The sequence below is a fragment of the Lagenorhynchus albirostris genome, chromosome 17 (assembly GCF_949774975.1).
Source record: "Lagenorhynchus albirostris chromosome 17, mLagAlb1.1, whole genome shotgun sequence".
In the NCBI taxonomy this organism is placed as follows: Eukaryota; Metazoa; Chordata; class Mammalia; order Artiodactyla; family Delphinidae; genus Lagenorhynchus; species Lagenorhynchus albirostris.
The window spans coordinates 43041089-43061477 of record NC_083111.1 but is presented as its reverse complement, the minus strand read 5'-3'; the positions used below and the strand labels follow the sequence as shown (position 1 = coordinate 43061477).

At 41.6% G+C, this 20389-nt stretch overlaps 1 protein-coding gene across 1 annotated transcript in view; it reads right to left on the bottom strand.

The window, feature by feature from the left end:
• The window catches only part of CPQ (carboxypeptidase Q), a 462202-nt gene that overhangs the window by 238562 nt on the left and 203251 nt on the right, over positions 1-20389 (bottom strand). The window contains exon 4 of the mRNA XM_060128241.1: positions 19753-19960. Coding sequence (XP_059984224.1) covers positions 19753-19960 — 208 coding nt within the window. The remainder of the gene's footprint in view (positions 1-19752; positions 19961-20389) is intronic.

Genomic DNA, 20389 nt, shown 5'->3' with positions numbered 1-20389 from the left:
ATCAAGCCTACCTCATACCATAATAAGCACACCTACCTCATAGACTTACTGTGAGGATGAAATTACTTACACACACAAAATGATTAGAACAGCACCTGACACGTAATAAGGGACACAGAAAAAACATGTGCTGTCACTAGACATCTGTTCCACAGATGGATATCTGATTTCCTAGGCCCTCTGGCTTGGGGCCCCATCTCTTTCTTTCCACTCAGTCTCCTGCTAGCTTCCTGGTTCTGAGATGAGCTTCATGAACTTAACCCGGTCTGTCTCTCTTTGCCTTAACTGACCTTCCCCCTTCTTGGATATCTCCTGTTGTCAATGTATAGCTCTCATCAGCCTCTCCATTGTCACCAGGTTCTCAGTCCTGGTCTGCTCAGTTCTGTTATGGCCAAATGCCTGGGATGACAAGTATGAAATTTTTGACATGTTTTTTCAGACACTGCAAGTACTACCAGGACAATCTTATGCAGGTCTTGGGACTCACGGCTCTCCCAAAGTAAATAAAAATGCTAATTGGCTGTCTGACTACACCTCTCAAATCTCATGAAGAAAGCCCATAGCTCTGCCACTTGACATCTCAAAGATGAGCTCATTAGGAAGCTGCCGATGAAGGATTACAGCTATGAAATGACGGAGATCGCTGTGACTAACCATTTCAGAGCTGAGTCACTAGTGGCTAATTCACTCATAAGGGACAGCAGTACCTATATAGGATATGATGCTAAAACAGTGCCTGAGTCCACACAATGAAAGGTGACTTCATTAGGATTCCAAGCTACCTCCCAATTCCCTTACTCTTCACCCTGATTTAATAATAAACTGCTACATGGCTTAACACCACCAAAGTCAAAACTCTGTGACATTCAAAATGTAGTGGATACAGAGCTGCTAAATCAAAGACATTAAAGGAACTCTTAGACAAACCATTGTCAAAATAACTAGCAATAAATGTCCACTCCTGATAGACAAGCACGAGGAATATGTGCACCTTTATAAAGGGGCTTCTGTAATTTCTCTTTGTGATATTTTATTGTCAATACGTCTAACTAGCCAAGTTCAGTATTCTAATCATGAGTAGGCAACCACTTCACTACTTTCAATTCATGAGAAAGTTTCTCTACCTCTTATGATCAGAGAAGAAAAGCTTGACAATTGTTCTATGAACTTGTTGGGAGAAAATCCAGTCCAATGTACTCTGTCCTTCATAAAACCCACACACAAAGAAAATCACAGAACCACAAGGCAATTACTTGTGGTTTTCACCCTCTATGGGTCCCCTCTTGGGCCTTGTCTCACATCTTCTCGGTCCAACTTTTTAGACCCATGAGTGCTGCAGCAACCAGTTGTGTGCAGGTGTAACCTGACAGAAGCTCACCTCAGCTGCACGTGGAATCTCTCGCTTTCTGCCCAGGGCCTTCAAGTGCTTGCCTCCTGGGAAGGTGACAGGCACTCTCTCAGCAATTCTGGGACATTCACAAACCTGGGCCTGAAAGGGAGTTAACACCTCATGGGGCAAGTCTTGACCAATGGGGATCCGGAGCTGGTGGATAAATGCTCTCCTCTTTCATCTTCTGGCAGACAACTCTACCTTGCTTCTCAGAGGGTCACAGGGAGAGTGTACCCCAGTTGCCCAAAGTGGTGAGTAGCTCAATAATGAGCCCTTAGGTTGGCTTTCCCTCTTTTACTATTTCCAGTCTTCCACTTCTTTTCCTCGGGATAATTTCTCAAAATAAACTACTCACATGTAATTCCTGTCTCCAGCCCTACTTTTGAGGGGGTACCTAAGTTAAGACACCTCTACTGAAAAATTTTTCTCTCTACTATATCAGCTTTACACATTGGATTCATAGTAATGAAACTTAATTTAAAACATTCTTCAAAGCCAACAGTATTATGATCATATAAAAGATTATACTAGGTACCCATACACTCCAGAAGCCCTACCGAAGTGTCTAGGTCCATAAACAAATTGGAATGGTTCAATTGAAGCCACACATTACACACATTTACACACATGACAGATTGGGTTCCCCAGAAGGCAGACTGCACCAGAGTTTGGCATGCAGACTGTTCATGCCCTTGGGTTGAACACCTGAGAAAGGGAGGGGAAGGACACATGAAGGAACGGATGGAGAAGTTATAATGCAGCCCAGCAATGGCCTCACCTGACCCCACTGGCAACCCTAAGACTAAAATGGCTTGCCAGAATTGTCACATATTGGACTGACATAACCAGGCTTCCATACCCTCATATGAATCGGTCACTGGATGTAGACCACTCCAGGACAGGGTGTGACCTTGGATGAATGGCTCTCTGCCAGTGAAACAGTCCCTGAAGGGGATGACACTGGAGGCCATCTGCTGAGTGCATTCCCAGAACCTGGGCCAACATCTTCCCTGAAGGAAGAGGTCCCCCAGGGAAACACTGAAGAGCCGGAGAAGAAACTCAGCCCAGCAAAGAGAAAATCAGGAGAGACATGGAGGCTGTTTCCAAATATGTGATGAGCTCTCATGTGGAAGAGATATTGGGATTTGTCTTCTACGGATAGAACTAGGAACAACTGGTGAATATCTGCTTACAAGTAGGAAGATTTCACCTCAGAAGTGAGATCTTTCATGTAGAGAGAGCTATCTAAAGGACTGGGATGTGTCAGTAAGGATTTCATGCAGATGTAAAGCAAAGTCTGCATATAGAGCAAATCCAAGACAGAATATTAAGTTCCTTTCCAACCTTGAGATTCTCTGATTCCAAGAGTCAGAGCAATGCTCATAATACAAAATTGTCACTTATGCATCATTCACAGGCAGCACTATCAGCCCTCAGGCACAAAATATAAATATGAAAGTTCTGTTTGTCATAGCTACATGAGGAAATAAAGTTGCTAAGCAATAGGAATACTGACTAGTGACTGCAGATACTTCCCAACTTCCGAACATCCAATTCACCAATAAACATCTATGCACCTACCTACATATCTACCTACGTAGCTAGCTGTCTCTGTCGATACCCACCTATTTATCCTAGGATATCCACCTAGGATACCCACCTATTTATCCTCCACTCTTCTGCAGCAAATGCAGCACTCCAAGTATACCCATCTCCACCACTGGGCAACAAACCAAGCTTTCTCTTGTGACCAGACAGCAGGACATAGCTATCCCAAGGCAGCTCAAAATCTTCCTAGCTAAAACCAAGCTCACCTCTCCTTTGCCCACACCCCACTCCATCCCATATTCCTTCTACAATCCTTTATTTTGTTAATGCTGGTCTATTAACTCAGACATTCCAAGCCAAAAATGTTGGCGTTCATGAGTTTTAAAGACATACTCGATTATGAAACTGACTTTTCCCATTTACTTATTATATGGACATAAGCAAGTTACATAAACCCCTCTGAGCCTCATTTTTCTCAGTTATATCATTGGGATAATACCTATTTCATTGGGTTGTTTTCCAACAGGAGGATTCTGTTTGTGAGAAAGGTTACCAGGAACTGGAAGAAGAGGACAAAAAAGAGGGGCTATCAAAGATAACATCATTTCTTTTCTTTCTTTTTTTTTTTGGCCAAGAATTGGCCCGAAGTCCCTAGATGATAGAGGTAAGTCTCCTCCTCCATCATCCTGTGCTCTCATACTGACTTTCTCTTACCCTTGTACCTTGTTCTCGTACAACTAATGCTAGAAGATGAATTAAACAATCATTTTCAGCCTCATTTCTATTGGAGATGCATTCGAAATTCCAAACGGCCTACTTTTTTGTACAATGGCTGGTAAATTAGCAACTGTTCAAATCTGAAATAATATAACAAAAAGTCACTTTAAGGAGGTATGTAGCGGCACCTATGGCTTCTAATACTCTCTCCAGGCCCCTATACTAAAGATCAAAGATACACATTTGATCAAAACTCCCCCATCACTTCACATCAGTGTTCCACCAGCCAGCAGGATCCTTTCTTTTTCCATCACAGCACCCTAAAATTGCCCACAACCTTTCATCGGCTGGAATATACAAAGTCTTAATCCTAGGTTTCCTTAACACAGATGCCTCCTGGACATCTCATTTATAATTCTCTATATTCTTATCAAATCCAATATGCACCGTTTCCCTTTTGAAGTTCTCACCACCCATAGCTGAACGCTGATTAATAGGCTCGAGTCTCACCATAACTCTATTCATTAAAAGAGGGTCTTGGCCATTGGATGGCTAGATGGCTACTCCTTTATAGACTACCATCCTTCTTACTCCCTCCATGTCCCCCTCCAAACCTTCACCCCCAAGATACCATTGATTTTGTAAGAGTGAAGCACTGTGAGTTTTAACAGCAGTACTAGAACAAAGCCGCAGTGCACCATCCCATAGTTCACAATCACCATGAGCATCTTTTGCTAACTCGTCATGTGAATGGTTGGATGTTCTTCTCAAGCACCGTTAATAATTCTGTGTATGCTGTCTCCTCAGTAGAAAGAGTCTACTTTTGCCTTTCCTTCTTTAGAGGAAGAAAGAATTGTCCCCAGGACTACTAATCTCAAAGTGTGGTAACCGTAATTCATTGAATAACAACTCTGTGTTAAAGCTTTCAAGGACAATATCTCACTGAACCCTCAAAAAACTCAGTGAGGCATACAAACCCCATTTTGCAGAAGGAAAACCTGAGGCCCAGAGGTCCTGAACTGTGCAGGGCAACATCATGGATGACTCAGCCCCAACCTCCTCTGTCCCTGTGTGTCTCTGCCTCAGGTTTGCCGTTCTTAGTAGTTGGGAGCTGGCAGTCCACCGGAAGCAGAAATGTTGGGAGAAGGACCATTCCCCAGAGAAGGAATCCTGGGCGGACACATCTTTCTCAAGTTCTAATTCCTTAACTAGAGGCCCCCTACTTATTCTAAGCTCCTCTACCTACTCTGCTTCAGTATGGTGTACAGATTAAAGTGGAACTTCCAACCACTAGGAACAGTACAGTTGCTTGAGATTTCCCCTTTCTGTGATTTCAGTAGTTTCCCGCAAAAAAAAAAAATCAAGCCCAGAGTCTTATTCATCAGTCATAGAGATAAGGTTTAATCTGCCCACCCCTCACATTTACTAATCCAGCGGGCATGGACAAGTTGCCTAATCTCTTTAAAATTCCCAGTCCCTATTCATAAGATTAGGGGAGAAAAAGTACCTGATTCATAGATTTCTTTGGGAAGAGATGAGAAACCGGACAGGAAAATCCCTGACACATGGTGAACACAAGCTAATGGTTATGATGATTGTTTGATGGCTCACTTCTATTAGAACTAATCAAGGTACCCAGCTCTTACTCATTGTTCAGAATAAATGGTTTCTCCAAGTTACTTCATCTTCTATGTTTTTCTCACCACTCAGGTTAATATATTTGCCTTTTTTAATGCTAAAATAGGTGACTGGCCCTCTGAAAGTAGAATCTTCCTATTTAGTGATGTTCTTAAAACACTATGTCTTCTAATGAAAAGCAATGACAAAGTGTAAGACTGCCTTTGACAACAATATCTAAATAATGTAGAATGTGGTAGCATGATGGAAAAAAAAGCATTGATCTGGAAATCGTAAGATGGGGATTCCATACGTTCCCTTTTGTGTTGGGATGATCCAATATGGAAACCATATCGGGGTGTTTCATAGACTCGAAACCCAAAACAATCTTAAATTTCTATCCCAGTTTAACCATTTTATTTTAGTCATTAGCTTCTCCTAGTAGAGAAGGCAAAACTTTTCTTTCATTCATCTATCCATTCATTTTTTCTTTAATTCAAAAAGAATTTTTGAGTGCTTACTGTATACACATCAATGAGGTATAGATTTGTGACAAAAGAGAAGCATAAAAAATGGAAGTTCTGAAGAGAGAAGCATTGCATAGGGCTGAGATTAACTATCCTAACTGGAAAGACTTTTCTGGGGAGGCGTCCTTTGTCATGCAACTGGTGCTCCGTAAATATTTATTAAATAAATTAATGTTAATGAATCATTCAATTAAATAGTGAATTAGAAAGAGTAGATAAGATTTCAACGGGTAGATGCAGAAAAGGGGATCAGTATGGGGAAGGCAAAGAGACAGGGAAGTGATAAAAAACACATGGGATAGAGAATCTTCTGGGCTTCCAGAACACAGATTATCTGTGGGAAAAGGTATGACCAGTATAATAGCTTGTAGATGCAAGGCTTTAAGTGACAGATTTAAGGAATACTGTCTATTATCTTACAGGAAGTAGGGAGCCATTGACTTTTTAAAATAGATGGTAGACACAGACATACTTAAGGAATAAGCATAAAGGCACACTTGAGGAATATTGGTTGGCTGGCGGTATACCGCACAGATGGAGAGGAGAAAGACCAGAATATTAAGATGGCATCTCTATTGTCCACACAATATCCCCTAAAGGATTAAAAAAAAAAAAAGAAAAAAGACTGGATCCAGTACCCCGTTTTGCATTGTGTCCTGTGCTTTCATATCCAGGCCCACTTCTTAGAGGCTTATTATGAAAATACACAAATGGTGGTTTATAGTATAAACTCAAAAGTCTTCTGATACAAACACTGAGGAAAAATAGGAGAAAGTGCTACTTACTAACCTGGTCAGAATAAATCTGGAATGAAATATTGTAATTTTGCAAAGAGATGAGGCATGACTAAGGAAGAACATGCATTAACTGGCCATAATTGCTGCTAAAAATTCACATGACATTAAATTAAGTTAGTTTAACCCTAAATTAAGAGTCAAGAATGTGCATAGAATAATAACATTCTTCCTCCAATCACATAACTATGATGGTACTTCCCACACACGGCCACACAGTCATCTTAGAACTTTCCAAAGGCAGCTCTTCTGGCAGAGAGAGAAGCCACGTTAATCCTTTCCTAAGCTTCCCATTGATTATTATTTAAAATTACCCCATGGTAGCAAAGTCCATAAACCGTTCAAAAGACAACTTCAAAATTCCTTAGCTGCATACTTATTTAGCTATAACATCATTTTTACTGAAAGATTCATGTATAACCAGACATCTAATAACAGGTTAAGTAAATTATAAAATACCCATTTGTTAGAATAACTTAAATAACTTAAAAGATACTAAAATTTCTATTTCAAGGGATATTTTGCCTGATGTTAAACAAAAGTTTGATCTGACACCATCTATAAAATATAACTGTATAAAATATTCATAGAAGAAAATACAGGGAAGGACATGCAGCAAGATGCTGACAGCAATTTTCTCAGCTAGTGCGTTTCTGAGTCAAATTTTTTTTCATTTTTCTTTTTTTTTTCAAATAAGTAGGTATTAATTTTTTTTAACATCTTTATTGGAGTATAATTGCTTTACAGTGGTGTGTTAGTTTCTGCTTTATAACAAAGTGAATCAGCTATACATATACATATGTCCCCCTATCTCTTCCCTCTTGCATCTCCCTCCCTCCCACCCTCCCTATCCCACCCCTCTAGGTGGTCACAAAGTACCGAGCTGATCTCCCTGTTCTATGCAGCTGCTTCCTGCTAGCTATCTGTTTTACATTTGGTAGTGTATATATGTCCATGCCACTCTCTCACTTCGTCCCAGCTTACCCGTCCCCCTCCCCGTGTCCTCAAGTCCATTCTCTATGTCTGCATCTTCATTCCTGTCCTGCCCCTAGGTTCTTCAGGACCAGTTTTTATTTTTTTTAGATTCCATATATATATGTTAGCATACAGTAAATAAGTAGGTATTAATTTTATATTAAAGTCCAACTTAAACAATAAATGGAGTCCTTCTACCAAGGGCTGCTATTAACTCTAGAAAACAGTGGAGCTGGAACTGGGATTCAAAGAGATTTCTGCAACACAGATATAAAGGTTTGGTTTATGAGGCTGTCACAGTGGGTAACACATGGATAGCACTCAATAAATAGTCAGTGAAGGAGATATAGCGTAGAATAACAAGTTGATTTGAGCTATTCCCTTTTATAAAATTTCAGTTGGTTAGCATGATGCCTAGCAAACCACATAACTGGTTATAAAATGTTAATTTCTACCTGATTGTTGTAGCAGAACTGGAGGAGTAAAAGCCCGGGGAAAATCCAGGTGTTCTTCATTAGCTATTTCTTGGCCCTACACTTAAGCTTAAAGTTTTCAAAACACAGACCCAGATACTCTAGTGAAGCTACAACATAGGGAGGTACCTATTTTGGATAGCCTGAACTCCGCCTTTCACTAAGGATTTATACAGTACTTTTTTGTTTTAATTTTTGACATAAATACTTCAGCGTTTTAATTGCTTTCCTATCTTCTTAAATAGTACATATGGAACTTTCTTGTAGACTCAACTCACTCTTAGGAACATAAGTTACTACATTATCATGTAATATAGTAAGTTCTTAAAGAGATTCTCATACCCCAAATGCTATGATTTTTGAGTTGTGAGATTTGTTTTGTCCTTTACTTGCAGTTTCTAAAATGTGCCTTGCAGTGTCACACTTTTATAGTTTTTTGCACACATTTTCTCTTTGCCTAGAACACTTCCCAATAAACTCTTGGTCCACCTATTAAATTCCTACTCATCTCTCTCATCTTTCAGTAGCCAGCTTTCCTGACAGCTCAGACTCAGTTATTCCTCTCTGTGTACCTTATACTCCTTGATTGCTATATTAGCTAACCCCAAAACCTAGTGGCTTAAAGCAATACATATTTATTATATCACACATTTTTGGGGGTCAAGAATTTGGGAGTGGCTTAGCTCGGTGGTTCTGGCTCAGAGCCTCATAACATTGTGATCAAGATGTTGGCCAGGGTTGCAGTCATCTGATGGCTTCACTAGAGCTGTTGGATCTATGTGCTGGCTAATTTGGGCTGGTTGATAGCAGAAAGCCTCAGTTCTTCACCAAGTGGACCTCTGCCCCGGGGCTGCTTGAGTATCCTTACAACATGGCAGCTGGCTTCTCCCAGAGTGAATGATCCAAGAGAAAGAACAATAAGAAAGCCACATTGCTTTTAAGTTCTAATCTCAAACATCACACACCATTATTTCTGCCACATTCTATTCGTTAGAAGTAAGTCACTAAGTACAGCCTACACAAAGGGGAAGAGGGGCCAGCTCGATCTTTTAGAGGGAGATTAAAGAATTTGCAGGTATATTTTAAAACCACCAAGCTTGCTCTTATGGCATTATAATTATTTATTTGAACACTTTGATTTTTAGGTTGTTTTTTAGGACATCCTTAAAGCATTTATTTTACCCTAAATAAACTAGAGATCTGGGCAGTGACTATAGGAAGTTATAGAGTATTCAAACTTTGAATTTTATCTTCCACTTATTAGATGTGTGTCTGACTTTAGTCATTTACTCTGAATCTCAGCTCCCTTGTCTTGAAAGTGAGAATCATAATCATCAGCCCTGTTAGGATGAGGTAGAATAATACAGGTGAGAGTCCACTGCAAACTGCAAGGTACTGTATGACCACATTAGTACTGAACCAGCCAGGATGCAGTCAGTACTGCAAGCCCTGTGTTAGCAGAGTCTGGCTTCCAGAATTTACCGCCTAGTTTACTTAGCAGCCACCATGCAAGGGCCCCTATCGCCTCTCCTCTCCTCTCTGCCTCAGAATATCTCCAAGCTTATAACACAGAGTTTTGCACATAGAAGCTAATCAGTAAGCATTTGTTGTTGTTCACTGTGAAGCTGACAGTTGTCCTGGTTTTCTTTTCATTTAGGGTAAAACAGAGGAAACTTTTTAAATAGCAGTATTTCACAAACTAGAATAGAAAGTTATTAAGACGTACAGTATAATGAATTGTTAAGAAAGAGTACACACTCTGAGAAGGGACAGTCTTGAGTTAAACTCTGCCACTCAGAAGCTTTGTGAATTCTGTGAACTCTTTAAGCCTGTTTCTTCATCTGTAACATGGGGATAAGAGCACTGATTATTTGACAAGGTCATAATGAAGATCAAAGGAGATAATACATGAGAAGCATCCAGAATACTGCCTGACAATAGTAAGTCCTCCATTAAGTGTATTATTATTCATCATATGATTATGATTATTATGAATTGGCTCCAACGTTAATATGGGAAAGGTGTTCAAACCCATGAACGATGGCATCCTCCTGCCTGCAAGTCCCATTTTGCACACTAAGATGACACTGAGTCCAGGAAAGAGTACTCTTTAAGGCTTGCCTTGCCTACCTGGGTGGCTATCTAAAACAGCCTGTCTGGCTTGAGCTATTTCCACTTGCTGACTTTATGAGCCCAGAGGCATGCACAGCTATGAGCACGTTTCAGAAATTTGAAAAATAAACAATGAAATGTCTCATGCTTGCCACACATGTATTTTTCCTACCATGATTTAGGTTGGCTGGCTCTAAACCATAAAAAGTTTATAATAAGGAAGAAAAAGAAACTGAAATTTGCCAGTTTAAAACTCTAACGCCAGCCCCCAAAACTTTCCAACTCAAGGTTAAGATGTGAACCAATGTTCCAATATGTTCATGAAAGATTTAATAATTACTTTGCTTATGAAAGTTTAAACAGCTGCTTAAGTGGGTAAAAAGGCTCCCACCCAGGCAGAATAACTTGCTGTACCCATTAAGAAGGTTTTACAAATCATCAGACTACACATTCAGATGAAAGGAAAGCCGCATTTGCTGCACAGCCTCTAACTATTCAATTATGTATGGAATGAGTTTGTCCACCAGGTCAATCAGGTTTTGTTTATTCCTTCAACAGGGCTCTCGACAGCATCAGTGTTAAGGCAGTTTCCAAAGGGATTGCTGAGCTTTTCAATAATGTATTTTTAAGAACACATACACGAACTAGGCCATGACTTTTTCTTTAGGTTATTTTACAGCTCACTTCCATGAAGACAGAGTTCATTATCAAATGGATTGGGAAATTATAGGAGGTCACATCACATTCCTTAAAAGAAGAATAACATTACTCTTTGGGCTTTCATATGCATTACTCCTTCTACTTGGAATATTCCCCATCCCAACTCCATCCCTGTAACTTTTAGCAGGTTAACTCTTCATGGATAACTACTCGTGCTGTGGGAGTTAGTTGGATCTCTCCAGAAAGCCTTCCTTGGCCTCCCTGACCGGGATGGTTATCCCCATCATACCACTTTGCTACCATATTATAGCACTTACCACCTGTTACTGCAGTTACTTGTTTAACTGCCTGTCTCTACCATGAAACCCCAAGTGCTCTGAGGGCAAATTAATATACCAGCGTATGGTAGGAGCTCAGTAAATTCCTGTAGAATTAATGAATAAATTCTCCAAATCACCCAAACTGCACTTTTTCTCCTTCTATCCAAACTTTAACAACTCTTGCCAATTTTATTTCTGAAATATTTCCTGAATCCTTCTCATCTTTTCCAACACTATTTCAGCTGTCTCAGCTCAAGTCCAGCTAATCTCCTGGCTGAATTTCAGTTTTGCCCTGTGAATATATACAGTGGGTAGCGTGAACCAAAACGAAAAATCCACTGCTAACCCAACCTTTCAGTGATTCCCTGCTGTCAAAGGACAAAGGACAAAGGACAAAGGATAAAGCCCGGCCCTTCAAGTGGCATGCCAGGCTTCTGTGGTCAGCGCCTCCTGATGTGCCACTCCTATTTCTCAATTCCTTACTTTTGCATAAGCTCTCCCCTCTCCAAAGAAGGCTAATATTTATTGAGGGTCAGAGAGGCAAAATAACCTAACAACGTAAGATAAGAAGCAGGATTTGAATTCTACAGGCTATGTTTCTAACCACAGTGCTGTGCTGCCCACCCAATGCTATTGCTATAATCCTAGTGCTTGACGCACACCCCATACTCCATAAATGTGTGTTGAATGAATGAATGAATGAACAGTTGGGGGGAAAAAAAGAATATAAAAAACACCAAAATATAAACTATCCAGTGGATCTTATGCCTCTTTTCTCCTGTTTCTCAGAAAGTTTGGGGAATATTGCAAAACGACCTCTTAAAAGATTTCCAGAGCACATGAGCACATTAAAGGCTAAGACGTGCCTCAAAAAATGGCATTTGTTTAACTGTTTTCAATAGAAGAGTTCCTAACTGTATCTGAACAGAGAATATTTTTTTTTAAAAAAAAAGGAAAGAAAGAAAAGAACACCTACCAACACCCCTACACTGTGAAAGAGTGAAAGGGCTCCCATCTAAGAGTATACAGTGTGTACCGTCAGTCTCATGATAATCTCCAAGTATTTTTTTTTAATAATGGAATTTTCAGGATGGAAATGACCTTTGAGCTTTTCCAGACAAAGTCCCCCATTCTATAGTTGAAGGATTAAGTGGCCCAAGGTCACTCAGCTTATTTGTGGCAGAAATAAAACCGGAACCAAGGCCTGTCAACAGCCACCCAGTGGGTCCTTTCCATCACTCCACAACAGTGATTCTCAATGTGCAGTGACCTCTGTCCCTCAGGGGGACGTTTGGCAATGCCTGGAGACATCTTTGATGGTCACGGCTGTGGGGAATAAGGGAGAGGCGGGGGATACTGCTAAATATTCTACAGTGTACACGATAACCTCCCACAACAAAGAATTATCTGGCCCCAAATATCAATAGTGATGATGTGGAGAAACCCTGCCCCACACTAAACAAAAGAAAAAGCAAACTCTCCGGTGAACAGGCTAGAGCTTTCATTTCAATGTTTCCCACTAGCCTGCACAGTGCTGCATTATATTTGAAATAATACTGGCATATGAAACTGAAATTGTTCTTTGAATCCCTGAAAATAACTGCTGTTGGAAAAAGGCTTAGATAAAAAAAAAAAACAATTCCCCCTCATCAAGGCTTTAGGAAAATGGGTTTGGATATTATCAACCAAAAAAAAAAAAAATCCAAAACACTCTTCTTTTCCATACAATTCCCTCAGAAGAATTCTTGAATATATTAACATTGTTTAAATATTGCATTTACTAGGCAAGACCTCAGAATAAGGCCTAGGAAATCACTGAGGAGCAGTAGTAATGGGCCAGCCCTAAAGCCAGCATGAGAGACTCTGTTCTCAGTGAGACTCTCTCCCACAGGTGCCCTGTACCCCTGGTCCCAGGTAATTTCCCCTCTTGTCAGGTCAATTTGAGCACAGCCCTCCTTCTGTGTTCGCTTGTTCGTTTGAGTGAGAGACCCTGGAAGCATCATAAGCTAAGCCTGGGAAAGACTATCTAGGGTAACGTCAGGATGGGGCCCCAGCTACACTGGGGGCTACACGGAGGATGCCCACAGGCAGCCCCTGCTTTCCAAGAAAGCAGCTCACTCTTGGGAGTGCCTTGTGAGAGTTTCCTCACGGGGTTAATGTGCCGTAGTTCGATGTCATCACTGGGGAAGCTGGTCAAAGGATACACCCAAGCTTTCTGCACTATTTTTTTTTTTTTGCGGTACGCGGGCCTCTCACTTCTGTGCCCTCTCCCGTTGTGGAGCACAGGCTCTGGACGCGCAGGCTCAGCGGCCATGGCTCACGGGCCCAGCCCTCCGCGGCACGTGGGATCTTCCCGGACCGGGGCACGAACCCGTGTCCCCTGCATCGGCAGGCGGACTCTCAACCACTGCGCCACCAGGGAAGCCCGTCTGCGCTATTTTTGCAACTTCTTGTGAGCCTAAAATTATTTCCAAATAAAAAGTGTTTTTTAAATGATGTGATTGGTAGTAGATCTGTTTTGGCTTTGTTTGTGGTCCTTTGCTAAAACAGAAAACACCTGGTTACCTGATTGGTGAGGGTGAAGGTGTATGCACAGGGGCACAGGGGAAGAGGGCATCATGAAGTGTCACTAACACCGAAGAAGTGCTGCATCCATCAGACCCTCTTCGAAAAGGACAAGGAGCTAAGGAGGAATGAGACCCAAATCAGACTTGATGGAGACAGGATGAATAGGAGGAATGGACCAAGCACCGGTGGGTTTCCCAGGTTACAACCCTCATGGGTGCTCTAACGAAGCTGAGACAACAAGGGACAGTCTATTTGAGAGTTCTTCATGCCTAGGAGAGCGGTATCAGAGGAAAATGCACACGAGAAAGACACAAGTAATGACTTAGTAGGGTTAGCATGACTTGAATCCTGAATCAACAAAATCCCCCAGATTTAAATGCTATCCATCCAGCGAAAGTGTGCCCAGGCATAATGGAGTATCTTTGAGGTAGAAAGAAATGGGAGTCAGGAAATCTGGAGTCACATTCCAGATGTGCCCCATCAGGTATTTGCTGTGTCTCCTTGGTCAGGTCACTCAGATTCAGTTTCCTCATCTGAAAGTCAGGGAATTGGTACTGAATTGCTAAGATCCTTACCTGTCTGTCTCTGCCTAACACTATTCTAAGAGGTAGGATACCCTCTATTGATTTAATAAAAAATAAAACCTATTCATGGATGGCAACAAGTTTCCTATAAATTTTCCAGTGCAAATTAGCTCTTTAATGAATGGTAGTAGAATAACATGGCAATTTTAGTGCCAGGGAGGATCAGCTCAGAAGTCAAAGAACTCTCGTTTCCACCCTCTCAGACTCATTCTCAACCACGGATGGGCCGCACAGATACAATGATTTCCCAGGGAAAAAGCTGTCTGCGAGAAAGGAGTTGCAAAGCCTAATGTCAGGGCTTCCAGAGGCCTGCTTTCCCCCAGTGAAATGCACCCCCTCTAAGTGTTCAAGGTCTGCTGAATCCTGCACAACATGCCCAAATCACAGAGGAGCAGTTTCAGAAGAGGTGGAGAGAGAATTCCGTGCCTGGAGGAGCCAGCTCGTGGGGTTTTAGCAAGAGGGTAAGATTTATGTCTATAATACCCTTATTCTGCCTTTTCACATATTGAAACCCAATAAAGTATTTGTATGACTGGCATTTTTTAAAAGCCTGTGGTTAATTCAGTCAAGGCTTATGTCTGGATTATGCGGTAGGGTTCTGAGATATGTTAATGCTTCGTTAATCACATATTCACTTTTCCAGAGCTGAAATTCACCACATGTCGTCCATGGATCTCAGGCCAAATCGGAAGGATTCTTTACGTGTTAACTGCTTCCCTTTCATCCAGGTGCTGTGCGTGTAAGGGGCTGTGCTGGGCGTCACCGCCGAAGCGTATCAGCCACTGCCTGAGTGTTAGCTCACTTTCAAGCCACCCAGGAAGAATAATGCTGATTTCAACATATCCTCTTCATTTTTATTTTTTTAATCTAAAAAATTTTTTTATTAGTTTTTATTGGAGTATAGTTGCTTTACAATGTTGTGTTAGTTTCTTGCTGTACAGCACAGTGAATCAGTCATACGTATACCCATATGCACTCTTTTTTAGATTTCCTTCCCATGTAGGTTACCACAGAGCACCGAGTAGAGTTCCCTGTGCTATACAGTCTGTTCTCATTAGTTATCTATTTTATATATAGTAGTGTATATATGTCAGTCCCAATCTCTCAATTCATCCCATCCCCTTTTTCCCCCTTGGTAACCGTAAGTTTGTTCTCTACATCTGTGACTCTATTTCTGCTTTGCAAATAAGTTCATCTCTACCATTTTTCTAGATGCCACATGTAAGTGATATTATACGATATTTGTTTTTCTCTTTCTGACTTACTTCACTCTGTATGACAGTCTCTAGGCCCATCCACATCTCTGCAAATGTCACTATATCGTTGCTTTTTATGGCTAATATTCCACTGTATATTTGTACCACATCTTCTTTATCCACTCCTCTGTCGATGGACATTTAGGTGCTTCCATGTCCTGGCTATTGTAAATAGTGCTGCAATGAACATCGGGGTGCATGTGTCCTTTTGAATTGTGGTTTTCTCTGGATATATGCCCAGTAGTGGGATTGCTGGGTTCCTCTTCATTTTTAGAAATAATTTCCACTTCATCTAGTTTGCTCAGCATTATTTAGCACTATTCTTTAGTATAAAAAGTAGCAAGGTAGCAAGGATGTGTCAGGGATAAGTTAGTCAACCTAAAGTATCAAGACCAACATTTATGTCATTCAGCATACTTATCATTTAAAATAAAGTTGAATGATTTTAGAAAAGCTTGTCAGAGTTTAGGAGAACTGAACTCCTTCACTAGCCAATGAAAGAATGGGTCTTAGCTGGTACTGAATCTCCATCATACACTTCCTTTCCCTCTTTCTTCACTCTAATTTTCTGCTCATTTATAAATAGTACTATATTATTTAACCATAACTGTCTCCTATTTAACCCCCCCAAACGCCCCCCTGCATGGTCTCTTTTCTTCCGTCTTCTTCACCTCTGGTCACTTACCTCAGCATTTACCTAGATCATAACCTTTATCTTATAGGCAACAGGAGAGGGGACCTGACAGCATGGAAACACCATTTTGAGATCGGTGTTTTAAAAGATAACTGAACTGCATTGCAAAAATGCAGAAGCAGAAAGAGAACAAAAGAAAAGAAAGTCAGGAGGGAAATAGCAAGGGCCTGAATTAGAACAGTAATGACAGTAAAGACAAGACAGGGACAGATTTTTTTTTTTTTTAATAGGCTGAAAGTAGACTGAATAGGAAATGGTTCCTGACTGTAGGACAGTAACAAAGAGGAGAGAACGAAAAACAACTTGACGTTTCTGAACTGTGCTGATAGGTAAATATGGTTCCTTTAACAGAGACAAGAAACCAAGGCGAGGTGTTAGGTGTGAGGGAGTTGATGGACTCGAGTTTAGCCATACAGAGCTGCATTCATGGGTGATGTCCAATGTGCCTATGGACAACCAATGTTCCAAATGGGCAGGAAAACTTCTGGATTTAAAGAGAATAGAGATTAAGAAAATCTTCTACTTGTTTTCTTCCTTTATTCTTCTCTTCATTTTACTGAATTAAAATATGAATTGAGAAGCTACTGCATGCCAAGTTCTTGGACAGGCATTAGGGAAAAAAAGAAAAGAAAGTAAATAGAATGCTCAGGGCATCTGCAAGTTCTGGTGGGAGATGACAGCATAACAATGGCATAAAGTGGTGGCATGAGGGGAGGGTTCCCAGAGGAGGCTTTATCAGGGATGGACGGTGCTTACTAAGGTTCATTAACTCACCTCACACCTGGAGGGGAGAACACATGCTTTCCACTTTCCTTTCTGGTCTAGACATGCCCTGTGGTTCCAGGCAGGCTGTAAGGCAGATTCCCCCCAAAACACAGACACATGGACTTCACTTCACTGCACTCACCCACATTCCTTCTGGGCAAATGATGCTGCGACTTCTTTGTGGGAGACCTTTTGTTAATCTTCTATCTTTTACATGTAGGCAACAAGGTATTTATAACTAACTCTTGGAATGCTGTGCAACGTTACGATAGAGGTAAAAGTTTAATCCTGTTTCCTGGGACAGCTCTGAAATTGTCCATCACTCTCCCGGAGAAGGCGCTACCCCCATGGAATACAGAGGTTGAAGCATCTTGACAGAGATTAGGGTGCTTAAGATTCAGGCCAGCCCCACAGTTCCACCCCTAGGCACCTACCCAAGGAGGAATGAAAACATACGGCCATAGGGAGACTTATACAAGACTTATACAAGAATGTTCACAGACACTTTACTCATAACGGTCAAAAACTAAAAACCACCCAAATGTCCATCATCAGCGGTGAATGGATAAACACACTGTGAAATGTGTCTTGGGCTGCAGCAGCTGCAGGGTTGAGGTGATGCTGTGAAATATTACCCAGCAGTATAAAGGCATGGACAGCAGATACAACAACACGGATGAACCTCAAAAGCATTATGCTGAGTGAAAGAAGCCAGCCCGGAAGACCCCGCTTACATGATTCCCCCTATATGAAACTCTCGAGAAGAAAAAGCTATAGTTCCTTAAAGCAGCTCAGTGGTGCCCAGGGCACAGGGGAGTAGACTGCACAAGGGAACATTTGGGGTGATGAAAATACTCTCTGCTACGAATGTGCTTACATTACTGGATTACAGTTTTCAACACTCATCGAATTGTACACTTAAATTTGGTAAGTTTATTTTATGTAAATTACACCTCAATAAAACTGATTGGAAAAACAGTCACGCAGGGCTGAGGAGGAGAGGCCCGAGCACGCTCAGCTGGAAGATGCCGGCGGTTCCTGGGAAGCTCTGAGCCAGCACTACCTCAACCCTCCAGCTGCTGCAGCCCGAGAACGCCTCTGTTTTAATGCTTTGACCTCAGAGCCCGACAGCCACTGGTCATTTCAGATTAAGGTTCCAATAGCTCACTCTCACCTTGCCACCCACCCTTAGGCCAGAATCAGCCTGTTCATCCAGACAATTGATAATATATAATCCTAACCTCCTCCCACCCTGGACTAGGGATTACTCAGTACCTGAAACGTGGACTCTTGGCTCTTCTGTTGTTCTCGGTTTCCTAAAGAGACAAGGGGCTGGGCTTATTTGTTTTCTCAACATTTAAAACTACAGTTTCGGGCTTCCCTGGTGGCGCAGTGGTTGAGAGTCCGCCTGCCGATGCAGGGGACACGGGTTCGTGCCCCGGTCCGGGAAGATCCCACATGCCGCGGAGCGGCTAGGCCTGTGAGCCATGGCCGCTGAGCCTGCGCGTCCGGAGCCTGTGCTCCGCAATGGGAGAGGCCACAACAGTAAGAGGCCCGCGTATGCAAAAAAAAAACAAAACAACCTACAGTTTCTCTACACTGTCTGACTCTCCATGGTTCTACTGAGATCTTGCTTTTCCATTACCTCTGCGGCCGTAACCCCAGGGTTGACGCATGTCCGGGTCCAGGGAGCAGGTCATTTAGGAAGGGAGAAGAGGGTCCCAAAACGTAAAACGCATCTTACTGCAGCGCAACCCTTTAAGTGTGAGAGAGGCCCTGAGTCAGGACATGTGCAGAAGGACTGTTCCTTCATCCCACTGACATTCTTAAACAAAATACAAGTCTGAACTGCCCAAACAGCTATATTTTTAAGTGCTATTTTCAGAATTTCAATAACTACTAATAAAGAAGGTTTGTACCAGAAACCTTATGAAAACCATCTTTTGTACACTTGATGTCATAGGAAGTAAACTGACATGACATTCAATGAGGGCATGTGATGTGACAAACACTATAGTAGGAGGCTATCAGATATGCATTATCTAGTCTAGCCCTCATAGTAATCCTGTTCCTTACATACACCAGCCCCATCTTTGTAGATAAATTCTCTAAGACTTAGAGAATAAGTAACTTGCTGAAGTCATTTAAGCTTCGGCTACTATACAGTTTGAATATGCATCTAAGACTATTTGAAGTTTCCAAAAAAAAAAAAAAAAAAACCCCTCTAAAGATTTCACATAAACTGTGGTCTATAGCTTGGATTAATATTCACAAGGTCCTGGGTTTGAGTCCTTTCTCAGCCATTTACTAGCTGTATGGACCTTAGGCAACTGAGTTTCCTTTAGGTTAATTTCCTCACCCGCAAAATGAAGAAAATAGACTTAGTTCACAGAGCTTTGAAAGGATGGAGGAAGGTAAGTCACACAATAAGCACGCCGTCAACTACTGGTATGATCTCAAATGCCAAGTGGCTCCAAATGGAAGAAATACAACACATATGGACAAATACTGCCCTCAACTATTCGGAGTTGCATTTCCACACAGTGGATCATATTCTGCCCTTCAGTTAGTCCTGCCCTTCTTCGGTCAAAGTAGTAAACTCTTGAAGGAAAAACAAAAAAGTGTCTGCCTTTAAGGAGTCTATGAAGACCCTCTCTGCAGACTCATTCTCTCTTTCCTAAACCGTCTCTAAAAACTAAAACTTGACCACAACACCTTATTCCCAGACAGCCCATCCCTTGCCTTCACTCACCTGCTCCGGATACTTGCTACCGACGATCTCTGCTACGGTGTTGAAGGAATCAGCATCTGGGTAGTTCTTTGCCCCCATCTTCAGCTGAATGACAATTCTGCTCCCACGAGAAGCCATTCTTGACACCATCTCTGCATCTTCCACCGTAATACAAGCTGTTGGGATCTTTGGCACACCATCCTGGTATTCCTGAATACCTGTGTGAGGGCTTGAGAAAAGAAGCCACCAGGTTACCTTGAAAGTGGAAATGGACCAAAAAAGTCTTTTTTAAAAGACTTTCACTGATCTCTGTTTTCATGTGAGGAAGGGAAAGGGTGGGCAATATTGGTTTACTTGCTTTTGATGTGAATGTAATTTTTCTTTTTGATAAAAATAACTTAGAAACTTCAATTTAATAAAAATTTCATTGAAAACATTACATGAAGTTTATTACTTCACTACATGATGTCTAGGCTGCAGACTAGAAGGCCCACACGTCTGGAAGAAAACTGGCCCAGGTACAACCAGCTCTCTGGTCACTGACTGGCTCGAGAGCTACGCTCTTCCCACCCAAACACAGAGGTCTGCATATGTGGCCCTGCATAGGGGTAGAACACTGTGTGCGAAAACCACAGAACAACATCTGGGGAAATGTTTC